The 18218-nt window shown below is 44.2% G+C and overlaps 1 protein-coding gene across 1 annotated transcript in view; it reads right to left on the bottom strand.

Moving 5' to 3' along the window:
- Positions 1 to 18217, bottom strand: part of TRIM33 (tripartite motif containing 33) — a gene marked incomplete at its 5' end in the record, with an annotated part of 38475 nt that extends 20258 nt beyond the window's left edge. Inside the window, 5 exons of the mRNA XM_019546499.1 lie at positions 870 to 986; positions 4216 to 4348; positions 6959 to 7106; positions 7275 to 7393; positions 18094 to 18217. Coding sequence (XP_019402044.1) covers positions 870 to 986; positions 4216 to 4348; positions 6959 to 7106; positions 7275 to 7393; positions 18094 to 18217 — 641 coding nt within the window. The remainder of the gene's footprint in view (positions 1 to 869; positions 987 to 4215; positions 4349 to 6958; positions 7107 to 7274; positions 7394 to 18093) is intronic.
- Between the last annotated feature and the right edge of the window lies 1 nt (position 18218).

Genomic DNA, 18218 nt, shown 5'->3' with positions numbered 1-18218 from the left:
ATTGACTTCAAATGGCTTAAATCTTCAAATCCTGCCCATTATATTGTTTACTCAAAGAAAGTCAAATTTCCTATTCACCATTTGAAAGAAGTTGGAGTTGGGAGGCAGAACTTGTGACGGAATGACAGAAAGTTTTCTAGGAACATCCTCCTTTCCCTGTGCATGCGCAACAGGTGCAAACAGACATCATCCTCATGCTGCCATAAACATCTTTATGGCAGCAGAAGCTGTGAGCAACCAGACCTCCCTTGTCATGGTCCGAGTGCCCCAAAATGTGCCTGACCAAAGGCAGTCACAGTTTATGACACCGGGTGTCTGTTTGCTTACTGTGCACTCCAGGAATTTCCCCACAGGGGATTCCCAGGGCCTGTCTTTCACTCTGGTGTGGCCAAACCCAGACATCCTGGGGGTTCCCCCGCTTGCAAACAAGAACCCTAGGAACCCCCTTGCAGGGGTTTTCCAAGGCTCAAGTTTCATGGGTTGGGGTGCATATGGCCCAGGCAACATCTGTTTCTGCTGATCAGCTGGACCAGCTGTGCCGGGACAAAAGAGTCCGTTTTTGCCCTAAAAGATGTCTGAAAAGTGGACGCGTTGAACCCTATGGCTGGTACTTGGCAGAGACTACAACAGTGGAGGTTATTTTACTCTGCAGTGAAATCATGCCACAACTCCAATTGTACTGGTGCAGCATCTCTGAACCACTGGTCTCCCACTGCCCTGTGGCCCACTCGCAGCAGAATGTAAAGCATTTCAAATGCAAGCCCAGTGCGACTGACATGAGCACAAAGTAGAACTGAAGCACTTTTCTAGGTCCCTGTTCACTTGCATTAACACGTCTTATTAACTTCTGAACTGTTGCCCGTACTTACCTATTCTGGACTTGAGTAGCTGCAAAATTAACATAATTCTTCTTTTCAAGAAGTTTGGCTAGCAGATTCTCAATTGCACCTTTCTGATTCTGAAATGCTTCTTCCAAAAACTGATACCTTTCAAAGCCATAAGAGAGGACACCATTTATTACGGAACAGTGCATTGAATTAACACTTTTCAATTTGTGAGTGACATTTTGCAAAGAGGTTATTAAATGTTCAGTTTGCAATACTTCTGAATGGTGCGATAAAGGCCTACGTAACGCTCCTGAAAAAAGAACATTCAAACTTCCACATGTATCAATGTGTGTGAACATGTTCAAATAACTTGGTTTATCATGTAGGAACAGGGAGAAAGGACAAACTATTACAGCTCACAGCATAGCAGCTTATTGGATAGCAGGTAAAGAGAACAAGTCCAGAATTAACGCGAGTGAAAATTTTATCTTTCATCAGTGTTGAAGAAAGAAAACCCCTTGAAGAATCCAAAAAGAAAAAAATGCATTAGGCTACCTTCTGGTCGTTAAAAGACAGACACAGACAAAATGCATTGCACGCACAAAACACAAAAGTATACTGAATGCAAGGAAGACATTCCACCCCAGGACAAAGAAAATTAATTTCACTTCTCAGACTGCTATTCATATTTGACCAAGGCAGCCTAAGTCTGCAGTTTTTCCCCCAAGTGAAAGACTTTTGCTCCATAATTTCCCACATGCTAAAAATCCAACAGAAAAGACTGCGTCTACAATAGCTTCCCCACAGTATTATCTTGGGGGGGGGGGGGGATAAAAACTACACCCTTGGCTACATTTACCCTAAATGAGGGATGTTTTCCTAATTCATTCAGGGCACTGCAAGATGGGACAGAAGAGAAGCAGAACAAGTAACTTAAGGATAGAAAAGAAGATTTAAAAAACTCTGAAGAGCTGCGATTTGTTTTTTTTGTCACGTGCCTTCCAGCATGTCACCCAAAACTCTGCTTGCAGACTTACAAAGGGAATGACTTGGTTATCATTCTCTTTGCTGTATGTAAACTTCAAAACTTCTCAAGTGTAACTTAGCAATGGCATAAGGAATCCTACCCACGAGCCCCAGAACATGCTTTTCACCACCCTCACTACAGAAAGTTCCAGCACTATTCAGGTCAGGCAGTTTTAGCAAATGGGAGAAAAATAGTTTTGAGACGGATCAGAAGCATTAATGTTCTGCTCAAAAGTTATCACTGAACAAAGGAGTAAGTTTCATAAGGAAACTAAAAGAACAATTAGGACCTGGCTAATTAATCCTGGGAAACACCTGGATCCATAATTAAGGTAATGCAAACATCTTGCTTCAACTGCATCATGCTTGTGCAATAACAGTTTGGCAAGGGACTGCTACTTATACCAGACAGATGTCGCTTTTGTTTTTTTGCAAACTGCTATCCACTTGAAACCAGCAACAGGTTTGAGCTACAAGAGTATCGCATCTCAAAACCAGCACCATCATCCCTACCTATGGGTATTTCAAGAACTGTTACAAGAACCTAGTGTCCTGGTCCAGGAGAGCAGCTTGCAGCTGCTAAACTATTACAAACTAATTGGATTCATGGCCCACAAATATGCAACAGCTCTCAAAGACCTGTTTGAGCAACCAGAAACACACATGTTCTTTGTCTATTTATACCAAAGATGCCACAACAAAAGACCCAGCTAAATGTCACTAATTGTGAAACTTTTGGCCCAACTCATGTAATAAAAGTTACGGGAATAAGGAGAGTCTTCCTGGGGTTTCCAAAGCATTTCAGCTGCAAAGGACTTAAAAACCAGCAAACTCAATGTGTGTCTATTGCTACAGGACAATGGGTTGCCCACTGGTTCCCACCCTTAAAGATCTCTAGAAATAGAACGGCTACTCAGACGTTGATTTCAATGGCCTGCTTCGTTACAGAGGATTAGGTTTTCAGGTGAGGAATAAGTAGAAGATTAAAATTAGTTCTTGTGTTCACCTGCTATGATTTTGCTTCAACCTTTTACTGCCCTCTCTAAAAGTCCTTAATTTCACTTTTATCACTTAATGATAAAAGAGGCAGCCATCTTACCCAGCTGCAATTTACAGCTGCACACAGAAGAAACATTTTACAGACAATTTCTATTTAGTGGTAACTGAAAGAAAGTTATCCGAAGTCTTATGGACGAGTATGCTGTAGAACCAGATGCATCTATTTATGGATTTTTAATCAGTTAGTGTCAAGTGCACAACAGGCAGATGCGAGACAGGCTACCCAGCAAGCACTAGTCAGCAAATCCCGGAGAGCAAAAATTTTGGACAACTGCATTTTGAGGATGTTTACAATCAACAACATGAAAAAAAAAAACTGGGCCAGAGATCTCTCAGTGGCTTAAGTTATCAAACTCTCAGTAATTTAGAATTTGAAGTGAAGAGCGTTTAACTGCCGTACTATTCTATAAGGTTACTGAATATACTGGGCAGATGAGAAAAGCCGCCAAAATTAGCCATTTCAAAGCACTTTCCAAATAAAACTTGAAGAGCAGCTTTCCAGGGGTATACGTGCTGTCTGGAGTTTGACTGCTGCAGGCAGTTCGGCAAGGGCTGGCTAACGCCAACGACAGAGTTTATTTTTATAGCTAATTATTTGAAACGTACAAGTATGCACATTAACATCTTTATCGTACCACTGCACAACCCTCGCTAGTCTCTCCTGCTCTTCAGCAGACACAAAGAGGGGAAAACGAATTCTCAGTTACCATTTTGACAGGGAATAAGGCCAGTTTTAGAAAAAGCAGTAGACCAAGACCAGGTAGAGGGCTTTAGCCCTTTGTGTTGGGAAAATACATTTATCTATGACACAAACCTTGACACAATTTAATCCTAAATTGAAAAACTGTTACAGTATACACGTTAAAATATGCCTTTACCAAAATTGCAACCTCTCCCGTGATTCATTACTATAAACTCCGCTTTTTTTTTTTTTTAAATAACATTGACTTTAAAAGATACAGGCTTGTGCCAAATTATATTTTATGAATATTTAATTTGTGACCCGATTAAAGTTGCCACACTAGCAGATGCCAGGCAGGTTAACACTGTAACCGCCACTGTCCGTTCATAGCACGCCTGACTAGCAGCTCTGCATCCATCCCTGGAGGCCCAGCGTAGCTCTGCTAGTGCGCTACCCTTACGACTTTCAGTACCCCTAGCAGGGTTTCCCTGTCCAAGCAAGCACTGCAGTCCCATGAAGAATAAATGCAGCGGTTTTTCAAGGCACAAATGCTTGAGATTAACTTCACTTCTTTTTCTAAGAAAAGGCACCACAGGAGTTAAGACATGTTAATATTTGTACCTGTGTTCTTTGTGTTCCAATAACTGACAGTCTCTGCATGTCAGTCTGTCACATGTTTCACAGAAAAGTTTTAACTGTTCTTGTTTGTGGACAGGACAGAAAACAGGACGCTGACCGGATGCTCCCACGGCCTCTGTTTTTAAAAACAAACCATTTTCGCATTTTAAAATATAGTTTAAGACAGTTTGAAGAGCAAAGTTGGTAACTGCCATTATGAGTACGATTTGAGAGCTCTGCCAAAGCCAATTACAAACCTATTCTCAGCCTCGGCTGTGTAAGTTACTGTAAATATGCACTCATTAAAATATTTACAGTGGTTATGAAGAATTTCCAGGTTTGTTATAGTTTAAGAAAAAGAGGGTTCCCCCCCCCCCCCTTCCAAAAGACCCACAAGTCAGTCCTTTTGGATTCTCTTAGATATGTTTGACCAAAGCCTCTGTGATCCTGCAATACGGCCACCCGGCTTTGCTCTGTTCTAAAGACTCGCGGGTGGTTCACGTGTGCCTCAAACTTTTATGCTGTCAAGCACCCTGGGGTCTTCTAAGTGACCTCTTCAAAACCCTGACAAATAGCACTAAGTCGCAATCGACTGATACATTTCATGTCAGTGTATATACTGTGTATACTAAGGAATTTGGTATTAGTAACTGTCTAGGCATCTGCACTCCACATGGGCTGGTTAACAGTAATTTTACGCCCAACCAGATGAAGGATAAGGGAAAATATTTCCTTGGGTTTCTATACTATCCAAATCTCTTTTGAAGAAGCTTATGGAGGGGGTTGGAGGTAAGGAAGCAGTCTTTAGAAGATCAAGCAGATACAGATTAAAGAGGGGGAAAAAATGATTGAACATTTTCCTGCATTGTCAAGTACTTTTTGAAGCTTGTTATTGTTATATCAGACAAGTTACTCCAATGAAAGACAGTTCATGAAACCCAAATTAAGACTATTAAAAGGAATTTGACAGACTTCACAACATTACTTCACATGGCCAGAATACCAGAGAAACAACAGATTGTTTCCTCTGAGCATGTAAAAGAGTACAAATCATTCACTATACCTGAAGATATCACTAAGTATAACTGCATGTCATTTATACTACAGGGAATGCAAATTCTGGGTCTAGGCTCTCTGCATGTCATAAATGCCAACCTCATTTTTCTTTTTTAAAGGAAAGATTACCATATTAGACCAGTCCTAAATATGAAGTGGTGTTTTCCTGAAACCTCTTGCCAAAAGTACCAAAGAAGAAATGGTTCTCTTATCCTGACAGTCATAACTTTCATACCACGTTCCATCAAGAACTGCATCTTTTCTATTTTGGTAGCCTGCGACTTTACCAGGTTCGGCTACTTCCAATAGGATGCAGCATTTTGGACACAAACCCACGTAAAGGTTTTATAAATTAGCAGTTCATGTAATATCTGAAGCAGAAATGAAAATTCCCTGAAAAATGAATTGTCTTTGCAAAGGTACAAGTTTCAGCATTAGCAGATGCTGTAGGTCATCACTAATAATGTTGGCACAGCCATGAGGTTCCTGCAGCACGGTCAAAATGGCAACCACGCAGTTCAGTTACACGTCCTCACTGTGTTCCGAGCACAATATCTAGATCTGTCTGTCCTGCCCTAATTACCACCCAACAATACATCCCTGTTCTGTAGGCTCAACACTTGTTAAGTGACAGCTCTTTGCCCTCGTTTGCAAGGAAACGAACGAATGAAACGCAGAGCTGTGAGGCGCACCCTGGGGACAGCACTAAGAAGAGTGGGATTGTCCCTATTTTATTCCAGTAAGTTGTGCACTCTGAAGCAGAACGATAATTTAAGAGACTGACACTTCCAATTTAAATATGCAATTTTATATCGTTCATGCATGTAATTTAGCACAACTGTACTAACTGAAAGTGCAGGTAGTAAAGAACAAACTGCGATGGTCTTAGAAGTGTACCACAAATTCTACCTCTGTTTAATGGTACTGATGCCACAGTGACATCCTTTAGTTTACTGTACCAGGGCCACAGGCTACCTTCAGTCTTCATAAAGGTCTCTGGTAGGTAACCCCCAGCATATAAAGGGTTGTAGAGAAGAACCTTTAACTCTGTGGTTCTGGCTCACAGGCTATAAACTAAACATGTATATCAGCACATGCAATAACATTGGTGTTTGACCTCACCCATTCTTAAAGAAAGTGCCCTTGGCTCTATGTCTACTTGGCTCCTACTGGCAAAGAGAACCAGAAAAGCACCAAAACAGAGACTTCATTAATAACTGTACTGACGCATTGGCCAGATCAGAAGGCTATTCACTCTACCCCAGCTGGACAGACTCCACAGCACTAAAAGCTTTGTCATGGCAGAAATCCGGCATGATACAGACTGCATAGGCAAATCAACTCCTTTGTTAAAGGGGTGCCCCTCATGTTCTCTTGACCAAACTCTAAAAGGTGACAGTCCCGCCCTGTTTCATTTTCTGTATTTACACATTCCCAGCATGAAGCCTTTTACTTAACGAAGCATTATCAGAGCAAGCCATTTTAAGCTCGTTTCACATCTGCAAACATCCTCCACTTTTCAAGCAGCGCCAGTTACACTGATCTGGATCTGTCCCTATCCTTCTGGGAAGCTTACGCTCCCGATCAGCACATTCAGCTCACCCTTCCCATGACGTACGTACACAAAAGAATTGACTATTGTTTTTATTCCTAGGCTACAGGTGGCTAAGTGAGACATCAGCAAGCTTACCTGAAGAGACATCCTCTTTCTTTCTGATCATATGATCTTTTGTAAATTTTACTCGCTGATGAGCTTCTATGCATGTCTTGCACAGCCATTCCCCACACTCCACACAGAAACCAACAGCACTAGAATTATCTTCACAACTGGTACACACCTAAAAGCAGAAACAAAAGTCAGGTAGAGATACCCTACCCCCATAAGGTCTTCACTGAATCTAAATAAAAAGCAGTAAAAGAGCATTATTTCTTTAGATGCCACGACATACAAAACACATGCACCAAGAAGTACATGAATTTCAGCAAGAAATGGAGAAAAACCTCACCTGTTCTGACTTTTCATCAGAGCTACTCGGTGCTTCTGATGTGTCCTTCACAAAGTAGTTGTCCACAAGGTCGATTTGTCTGCATTCTTGGCGGCATATTGGACACCTGATCACGCCAACTGCAACACAAAAAATTGCACCTATCTTTAGGGGGTTTTTTTTTTTGGGGGAGGGTGGATGTGATGAAAATCAATATGCCAGAATCATAAAGGCTAAGAGGAAAATACAATAATCAGAATACATTTATAAAACCATCTTCAAGCTGATTAATTTGATCAGGTAGTTGAAAACCAAACTAAGATTAACAGCATCATCCTTACAAACCTGCACAGGTCCAGGCACGACAGGATTTCAGCCAAAGCTTTTGGAAAGGGGCAAACTGATAAAGAGGCCTTCCCCCTCCAGTGGACAAATCCCAAGTTTTATGAACTGGAGTGCAACATGTTATTCAGAAGTCGGTGAAAGACTTCACATGAAATCAATCTGCATTATCAGTGAAGTAGTCTTGCCATACTGTCTGTGAAGAAGTATGAATGGTACCAAATGCACCAGAGAAGGGGAAAAAACTCAAGGTAAGCTGACAGATGGAAGGACTTTCAAATGACTTTCTGACTTTTAAGTCTGCTCTGTTAGGCATCCTGAAGATGAGCAGAACTAGCCTACAGGAAAAGATTACCTTGACTTTTCAATGGAGATCAGTTAAGTAACTGCCTCTGTGAAACTCATCAAGAGCTCAAACCATGGAAGGAAAAGTTTTTGGAAGATATTACATTTAAACTAATGGGTCATGTACCTCAAAGAAACTGGTGTCACACTACTCAGTTTGTTTCCATACACCTTGCTAAGGCATGATAACGTTCCCTGCCTTTAAAAACCTGGAGGCTAACTACCATGAAGTACTCCATAGAAAGGTGGTTGAATAAGGGGTATAACTGTAGTGAAATGCTCAGAGTTTTGAAGCATGCTCAAAGAGGATGGTTTGGAAGGAAGGATAAGACTACAACAAACATGCAGGTCTAAAGTCACTAATTATCAGCTGCACATCCATCCCCTCTTGCAGAGAATATTTGGAACATGGGTACAACCTCAAAGAACTACACAATTCTATAATTAGAAAATACCGGCTTATGCTCTAGTCATCAATTCTTCCAAAATATGGCTCAGTGCCGCTGGGGTTTACTGAATTATGGCTAAATTCTGAATGAGCTGTAAAGGTAACCTGCAAAGAAATGAACCGGGTACAGACAATATCAACCATACTTAAGAGAGTTATGATACGCGTGTGTTGGAAATTGGAAAAAACCCCCACTAGGAATCACTGACAAGACGTTTACATACCACGTTAAAACCTATGTCATCCAATCTTAAAATTGGCAAGGAAATCCCTTTTGAAGGGAGGAGCTTTCTAATAAGGCTACGCTCTTGTCTACATGAAGATCCTCAGAAAGGTTAAACTACTCCGTTTTAAAAATGTGCCCCATAGACAAGCTTCAGAATTAATAACAGCCTTCCCAGAATACTTGAAACAGAAGCAGCTGCCCTTACTCCAGGGTAACGGAGGAAGGAAGTAAGATCCTTGCAGTGTCAACACATGCTCAGGATAATGATGTTGGAACAGTGATTATCTCCAGAAATGATCAACAATTTCAGTGCCCAAGTGAACAAGAAGTGCTTGCTCATTTATGTCAGGGAGTCTCCCAAGCAAAGAGATCTTTGGGATTGTCCTGACAAATGAAAGCACAAGCTCAGTTAGCTATGGACAAACAAGTGATAATTCCAGGAGAGATGCTGTAATAAACCAATGCTCTAGATATGCAAAGCAAAGCAGTTTCACCGACCAGCTATAGCTAAAGCATGTTAAGTGGTGCACGAGCCTTGTGACAAAGTGAAACATCACAGCAAAAACCTGTCCTTATTACTACAGCAGCTCTCGTACGCTAAGTCACAAGGCAAATGACAAAGTGCGTGCGTGTGGAGGGGGGAATTGAGCCTCACTCCTGAAATGTCAGCAACCTCTCTGACATCCCGTTCCAGAGCCCTACCCTACATCCTGTTCTTACCATGCAAAAGAATGGGAAGACAAAGCAGCAACGGGCATCCAGAACACTGAACTGCCTTAGAAGAGATGGGTGATGATGTAGCCATTGGTTTGTGGGCGATATCTTTTACTGAACCAAATGTATAGTTGAGAGGGACAGAGAAACTGTTGGTACCACTGTATCTTTCCTCTGGTTTCTTTACCAGAGACTCAAGGAGGAGACTACAACTCCACAGTAGTACAGGGAAGCAGGGGGGGTTTTCAGGCAAAGTATTCAAGTACTGCTTGGGTTCCCATCTGAAGTGCATGTTCACATGATATAGCAGCAGTAGAAAGTCAAGGCCACGCGCATGATCAGAGGTCAGGAAAACAGATCTTACGATGACAGGCTGAGAGCCATGGGACTCTTTAGCCTGGAAAAGCGCAGGCTCAGGGGTGATCTGATGGCCACCTATAAGTTTATCAGGGGTGACCACCAGGATCTGGGGGAACGTCTGTTCACCAGAGCGCCCCAAGGGATGACGAGGTCCAACGGTCACAAACTCCTGCGAGACCGTTTCAGGCTGGACATAAGGAAGAATTGCTTCACTGTCCAAGCCCCCAAGGTCTGGAGCAGTCTGCCAGCGGAGGTGGTTCAAGCACCTACATTGAACACCTTCAAGAGTAAACTGGATGCTTATCTTGCTGGGATCCTATGACCCCAGCTGACTTCCTGCCCTTTGGGCAGGGGGCTGGACTCGATCTCCCGAGGTCCCTTCCAGCCCTAATGTCTATGAAAAAAAAGGCCCTTTAAAAGATGGGGCAAAAAACTTGCCCATGAATAAAATACACAAAACAAGTAACTATTTCAGATGACGAGAAGCAAAGTGTGTGCACCAAAGTCATGAAGACAAGGTATATCAGGACGTTCTTTGAAGCACTACATCTACAAAACTGTGTATATTCAGTAAAGCCAGCACAAGATTATATTTAGTGGATTACAATCTCTTTAAAAAACCCTTGACTTCTCAGCTTGCCTGTTATTTCATTTTCAGTCTTAGCTTTCAAATACTGTAAGTAACATTACACACAATACTTCATCTTGTGTCCCCAACTCTGCTAGCCCAAAGATGCATCAGTATAACTCAGTATCTGAGCTCCTGAGAAACCAAGTTATCTTCTCCCAAAGAAAAAGTTCCTTAATGAGAAAACAGTCAAAGTAGTGTTATTTTATAGGAAGAAAGAAATACTTGCATCACAACTTAACATGCAACCAAAGTTAATTTTCTGGTAAAAGTGTGAAGTACATTTTAGGACGGGGTGTAATATTTCCCTCATGAAGCCAGAGGAAGAAAAATGTTTTCCATCCCCAAAAATCTAAGTTACAATGAAGTTTAAAAGACTGCCCTACTTTTACATAGGACTGACCACATGCTTCCTCTGTGAATATAAATTAAGAAGAACTCTAGCACACTACCACTTCATCAGGTAACATATTGTATGATTACAGACGCACTGCCATACTGTTCTCTTGAAGCAAATTAAGATCAATGCGTGCTTCAAAAACTTCCAAAGTTAAAACCACAAAAAATATTTAAAAAGCTTCTTTCTGGATGGCACAAGAAAAACAAGTTATGGTAAGAGCATCTAGACCATCCCAAGCCACAGCAAAATTAGGAATGGGAGGTGAGTGTTCAGAGGAACTAAGATCAGATACAACATGGGGTTTTACATCCTTTTCTCTATCTGGAATTTTTATTACAAAAAAAGCTTTTCCAAAATACCAAGGCTGGTTTCATGCTACTTTAAAATAGTGATCATCCTCTATTAAATCACATCTTTTAGGCAAGAAGTCAGTCTTACAGTTGAGGCACAGAACTTAGAACCAGAAAACTTTTGAGCTGATAGAATCAGAGAAAATGGGGGCTGGAGGGGGCCACGACTCCAGATGTGGCCTCCTCAGTGCTGAATAGAGGAAAGTATCACTGCGCTGGACCTACCGGCAACACACCTACCAACGCAGCCCAGGATGCCTGTAGTCTTCTTGGCAACAAGGGCGCACTGCTGGCTCCTGTTTAGCTTCTTGCCCACTGCCACCCCAAGGTCCTTTTCTGCACAGTTGCTGCCCAGCCCATTGGTCCCCACCCTGTACTGGTACATGGGATCGTTCCCTTCTAAGTGCAGGACTTTGCACTTGTCTCGTTGAACCTCATGAGATTGCTTTTGGCCCAATCCTCCAATTGTCTAGGTCACCCTGAATCCTAGCCCTACCCTCTAGTGTATGTACTGCTCTGCACTGCTTGGTGTCAGCTGCAGACTTGCTGAGGGTGCACTGCATCCCATCTTTCAGGTTGTTGATGAAGACATTGAACAAAACAGTTCCATTCCCAGCCACCCGACAGACTTCCTGGAACATAAGGCACCTACCCTATATAGTCCACTTTCCCCGCGCGTAAAATGGAAATACTACTTGCTTCACATAAGCATTCAGACACAAAAATCCTTGACTTCTGAGATCCTCTCATGGAATTTTCTAAAGGGCAAAATGTATTTTTAATTACATTTCCTTTTTTGGCTTTTCCCCAGCATTTAATGAGGAGCTGTCATTAGTGTGAATTACACAGAAGTCCAGTTGTCCATACACAGCAGAGTACATAAGAATTTTTTTTTTTTTTTTTTTAAATAGGACAGCTAGCTTCACTAGCCTTAAAAAAGGCTCTCAAACCCATTCGTATCCCCCAATAAAAACAGAGAATAAGAGCATCTCTAACAAATATTTAGTACTGAAGGGGGTATGTCTACATGAGATGCTTTACTTGAGATTAGATCAAATTACTGTGCAGGAAGCACGTAGCAAATTTACTCACGATTATTTCCTGCGCAGTAGTGCACATGTAGATTGCTGACAGGGTGGGCTCCATCACCAGAGCCCGTGAGGGGACAATGTTCCCTTGCCCCTGCAACAGGGGGCTCCCAGCTGCCGCTTCACCATTATGATTAGGGGCTGGGGGCTGGGAGATTCTTATCTGCCAGCCCTAACTCCGCAGGTGCAGGGCCCAGGCTGGGAGATGAGAACTCCCAAGCCCAGGCCCCATGACCACGGAGCTAGAGCTGGCAGATAAGACTCTCCCAGCTCTACAATTTTGATTGTGGAGTGAGGGCAGGGGGACACTGTCCCCGCGGTGGCAGAGCTCACCCTGGCAGCAGGCAGCTCCCGGGGGCAGGGGACAGCTGTCTCCTGGACCCATGCTCCCAGCACCAAGCCCCTGGGCAAGGACACGGGGAGCCTAGAGCTCCCCTGGCTGCTGCAGGAGGCTGCTGCAGAAGCAGACTGCTGCCACGAGCAGCAAATCTGCTTCCGCTTCCCTGCACATGTAGATGCCTGCCTGGGGTGGGTTTACTCCAGAGTAACCCCAGTCCGGAGCATTTGCATGCGTACAGGTGCCCAAAGGCCGTGAAAACACAGAGCTGCTTTAATAAGAGTAGTGGGGATTCAAACATTCTATTTCAGTGCTCTCTTTGGCTTGCTAAAATTATGCAAAGCAGAATCTACTGCAGGATGGATGAAGGGGATGCATGTCACTTTCTGAAGAACTGTCACTATGCTTTTAGCAAGTTGTCTATATACATACATAGATACAACACACATATACAAAGGGGTGGGGGGGCAAAGGGATGGGATTTAAGCCTCCATATATCACACCAAATTATCTACTTAGAACTTCAGGGTGGGAAGCGAGGACATTTTCAGCTATCTAAATAAACCCACATTTTAGAGACTAGAAGTTATTCCTTCACCTTCTGACTAAATGAAACGTCTCAGATGGAAAAAAATGTTTAATTTTCAGATAAGCAGTCCTATCTGGATGAAGGAAAAGGTGCAGTCTGAGAAGTTTTATTACACACCAGCAGTACTGCATTCTGGTCATTCAGCCACTCTATAAAATCACGCCTTGAGGTAATTTTTGTGGGATATGGGAGAAGTGCAAGAAGGCGGCTGCAGCACGTACTCAAAACAACTGCTAAAGTGAACAAACAAACTCACAGGGAACAAGGCAGGTCTAGCATGCTGATGTGCTATCAGTGTCCTTTGCTTTCTAGTGCACACTCACCAAGCCTCTGAAGCATAAGCCACAACTGCATGTGCACAGTTTAAATACGTGCGACTTGTACACGTATAAATACAACCCTCACTGATCACCTACTAGCCAACTAAAATGCAGCCACTACACTAGCAATATTACAGGATAGTTTGTCCATAAGGGAAGAAGAACTTCTCCATTTGACAATGAAAGGGAACCAAGTAAGGTTATGTCCCAAGTTCAACTTTAGGTGGGAGTTGAAGGGCTAACCCTTCCTACTCTTCATAAGGAGTGGCATCATCTTTATCACAAGGGCTCAGGGCCCTCTTCTATGAATCCGCAGGAAGACCCCATTCTTCAGCCAAACATGCGCCCTTTACAAGCGTGCTTGTTTCCCGAACTCAAAGGAAAACTCCTACCTGTGCCATCCCCAGAGCTACTTGCTGCAGCACTCCAGGCTGAGGTTTTGTTTGCTTGCTTTTGCAGATCTCCCCTAAGAAGTAACCAGCCCAGACCCTGAACCATGGAAACTTAGTTTATTTACATACGGTAAGCAAACTTCTTCCTCTGTATCACCTACACATGACTCTTTTATTAGCCCATCACACCAAACAATTCTGAAGTTAAAACAACAAACATCTCCTTCCTTGTTTCCTGTGCCACTAAGGAAAAACAGGGTACAAACAGAGACGAATACAACCACATACGTTTTGGTAAAGACCATTTCTGAAAATGGACTGATTTAACATCAACCCCAACAACATACGCCTTATAGCGGCTTGGTTCTTCCTTCATTCATACAAGACGTGGCATGAATTAGCACATCACCCTAAGCTTCTACAGACTTATATCAAAACATCCATCAAAACCAATGCTGTGAACCACTTACCATGAAGCAAGCATCATGCTTGAAAGAGCACTTCAATTTTAAGCCTCTCTTCAAACAAACGCATCTTTTGGAATGCAAGTTTCTTGTGCTGGTCCTCAACTCAAAGGTAAGTATATTTTGAAGAATCTCAAAAAAAAAATCCCAGAGGTCTGCATTTTTTAATGCAAAGACTGTTCTGCACTTCAGGAAATATTTTCAAACACTCACGCAATCTAGTAACTCAAACTTCCGTTTTGAAGTTGAAACTTGGCATGAGCGTATTCCTTTGAGGAATGAGGCCTTTGCCAAATTTAATATATTAGCCGAGAAAGCCAAAACGCATGAGAGTAGATATTACACACACAAAATACCATTCTTCTTCACCGACGTAAGGGCTCAGACATGTGTATCTGGCTAGACACACCAATTTCAGGTATTAAATAGTCAAACTGACATGTCACTAAAAGAGGGTCTGTTGCTGTGAAAGCAACCAAAATATAACATATGTAAACAAGTTCCCAGTTCTGCTCCAGAGCACCTTTCTGATTGCATCTGTCCAGGTAAACAAACCTCAAGTTGCCAACAGGATGATATGCAATCCTGAAAGGCAGAGATTCACCTGCAGAATGATGAATGCAAGGGTGGACAGCCTTCAGGAAACACTCTTCAGTAAGCAGATAGCACCCTGTAACATACAGCAATCTTAGGTGATCTTTATAACACTGAAGCTAGACAATAAGTAAGTAAGTAACAAAGAGTAGGCGCCTATTAGTTCAGATGCAGAAATCTAGATTCCATTATTTAAGACATACAAAATAGGAAAGAAAAAAAAAAAAAACCTCCTGGACACATTTATAGAGATAAACCTTCACTAGACTTCAACCTACTGCGTACCTCTTTGGGCTAGAGCAAAGACATGAGACCATTTCAGTCTCTGAGTCGCACAAAATATGAAAGATCAGAATTCAAGCTCAAGTTAATAGCCATTTCTGTAGTTTTAGTAGCCTATTTTTAAAAATATATTTGTTATCTTTAGTCTCCTTTAATTGATTGACACTGTTTACAAATAAGCTCACTAAGTGTAGCTTATTTGATACTCGACGTGCCCGAGTACCAAATCTCCTACATAAAAAAAGTAAAATAAAAATCAATCAACGAGAAAGTTTTGTTTCCCCCTTTTAACCAAAAAAAGAATTCAAGTTCTGCACACATTCATAAGATGTCCACAACTATAGTCTGACTGTCCTAAATGCAAAATGCCCACATTACGGTGGAAACTGAATGCACACAAGAGGCAACATAAACACAAGATTACTCAGAACATCCACAGTTCACCGGGTTGCATATTGCAGAATTCACGAAAAACATCTCCATATGCACACACATTTTAACCCTACATTTCCCTGGAACTTTCTGAAAGCTCACACTCACAGCTTGTTGCGGATTTCAGGAGTTTAATGAAGGCCTGCCCCTTTGTGACGTTTAGAAGGGACTGGGAGAATGGTACATTCTCCCTACGGGGATAATCTTCTTAAGAGAGATTGTAAATACCTCAGTGAAACACTGTGAAAGCCTCAAAACAACCTATCCTCTCAGGGAAGGAAGGAAGATTCCTGGCTTTCTGACATGCTGAGCTTTCAGCTAAAACGTGCCCTTTTCTTTTTCCCCACTTAAAACACAGGTGTCAAATGCACAGCCCGTGGGCCAGATCCATTCCACAGAGCCCCTGCTGGGCTATTGGTAGGCCACCAAAAGTTGTAGGGCAAGAGGCATGGCCTGCCACAGAATCCAGGGACCTTGGACCCTGGTGTACGTGGTGATTGGCCACAGCAGTGCAAGCCAGGGATGATACAGCCCAGCTAACTTTGCCCGTCACTGCTGCTGCAGCCCCAGCGCCTCAGACACTGGTCCCGTGGCTATGCCATGCTGGAGCCAGTGCCACTGTAACCCCCATGCCAGAACCAGAGTTCCTGCCGCTACGTGACTCAAGCTGGATCTGGCTTGGAAGAAGCTCCAGGGTCTGGAGCCAGCCCAGGAAGCAAGGTGAGTTTGACACCACTGATTTAAACTAGACCACTTGCGGGGTGCAAACAGCAGCGCAGGTGATCAGTCACCTGAGGCAAACCGTGTAGCTGGACAGCAAGAACAGCAAAGATGAGACCTCATCTGTGACCCAACATGAAGCTCCACAGATTCACTGTTATATTGCACCGTTGTACTAAGTTAACAAAAAAAGCATCCTTCCCATTCATTGTTGTGCTTGCTTTGGTAACATAACATTCAGTAAGAATTCATCATCAAGGCAGCGTGTGAAATTCATTAAACAGCACAGTACTACAGTCAGCAGCACAAAGTGCCTGAAGGAAAAGGAGGTGGGCTAGTAGAGCAGAAAAAGAAAGTCTGGGTCACAGTTTCGACATCTGGGAAAGGGGTGGAAGTCCCTCACACTGGTCATTCCCAGGGGAACATGGACTAACCGTCTTCACTCGTCTCGATTCCAGAATAGGGCAAAGCTGACTGTCCTCCCCAGCTGCCCCTGAGCCAGCTTGTGAAACGATTACTGGTTATGTTGCATTGCTTTGAGGCAGTGGTTGGCTCTTTCCCTTTTTTGGATTCGAGACCCCTCCACAACATCTGCAAATTGAGCAACACCCAATTTCAAAAGCTAGTTTATAAATTACAATGCCCACCTCTTTCCAGAAGGGCTGGGTGGGGCGGGGCGGGGGGCGGGGGGGGGCGTAGAATTATCTAGGCAGGGACACACCGGAGCCTGTGTTTATCTACTTAGTTTATGCTTATCTCCTCGTACCTAGCTTCTCTCTTCACACCTCACAGCACCCTTCAAAGGGTCTGGTGTCACTCCAGGGTGCCCTGGGCCCCTGGCTGAAAATCACTACTTTAAGGCAGTAAAGAGTGAAAACTGAGATAAACAGCCTAGCAAGGGACGCAGGACAAAATTTCAGAAAAAGACAAAAACAACAACTATTAATTTCACTAATTTCCTATTTTTTTCTTTAAGCGAAGGCATCACAGGAACAAGCGAGCATCCCCGTCTGAGACGGCACTGCGGCTGCCAGGCAGTGCGGGAGTGTCCCCGTGTATACTGAGAACACGCTCCATTTTGGTACGATCGTGACAAACCCGAGTCTGGCTGTGGGATGACCCAAGCCCTGGGTCCTCTCCCCATGGCCTCGCTGCAAGGTCTCAGGGCTTTACCTGCATCGTTCTCTCGAGGGGCTGCTCTCTGCTAGTAAATCCCAGTCTAACCAGCACCATGACTGGACTTTACAGCTTCGCAAAGGAGAATCCCACAAACCCGCAGGGTTCCCCGAAAGGAAATGGGTCTGCTGCCCTGGTGGGGATGGGAGGCCTGCTCTCGCCAGCCACTCAGGACGGAAAGAAAAGGCGAGTCCTTGGACGCTTGGGCAGCAACGGGGAGCTGCTGAACACGCTGCCAAGCAAGCAGGGCTGCGCACATACGCTCCTGTGTAAAAAGCACAGTGCTACGGGGTGTGCGGGCAGGCAGCCCCCCGCAGCCGAAGCACCACGAAGCCCCTGTGCCCCGGGAGCCCCAGGGGTCACGTCAGCTGCCGCCACCACAGCAACAGCTGGTCCGGCTGCCCAGAGGCTGCATCCCCGCCACTCAGCTGTCCCGGGCAGGAGCAGGGGCAGGGGCGCGGGCAGCGTCAGCGCAGGGAGGACCGGCAGGGGAGGGGCCGGGAAGAGGGAGGGAGGGAGAGAGGATCGCAGGGGCCGCGGCGCAGCTCTGCCGCCACACACCGGCGGCCCGGGAGGAGCAGCGGCACACGCGCGCGCGTTGCACGCGGGGCGCAGCCGTGCCAGCGGGCTCACCTTGCTGCACGTCGCCGTTGGCGCCGCCGGGCAGGGGCACGCTGAGCTGGCGCTCGGGCGCGGGCAGGCAGCGGCGGCAGAAGGAGTGCAGGCAGGGCAGCAGCTTGGGCTCGGCCTCGCGCCGG

This window comes from Crocodylus porosus, unplaced genomic scaffold (genome assembly GCF_001723895.1).
Source record: "Crocodylus porosus isolate Cpor-Errol unplaced genomic scaffold, CroPor_comp1, whole genome shotgun sequence".
NCBI lineage: Eukaryota > Metazoa > Chordata > Crocodylia > Crocodylidae > Crocodylus > Crocodylus porosus.
This window is presented reverse-complemented; position numbering and strand designations above follow the sequence as displayed.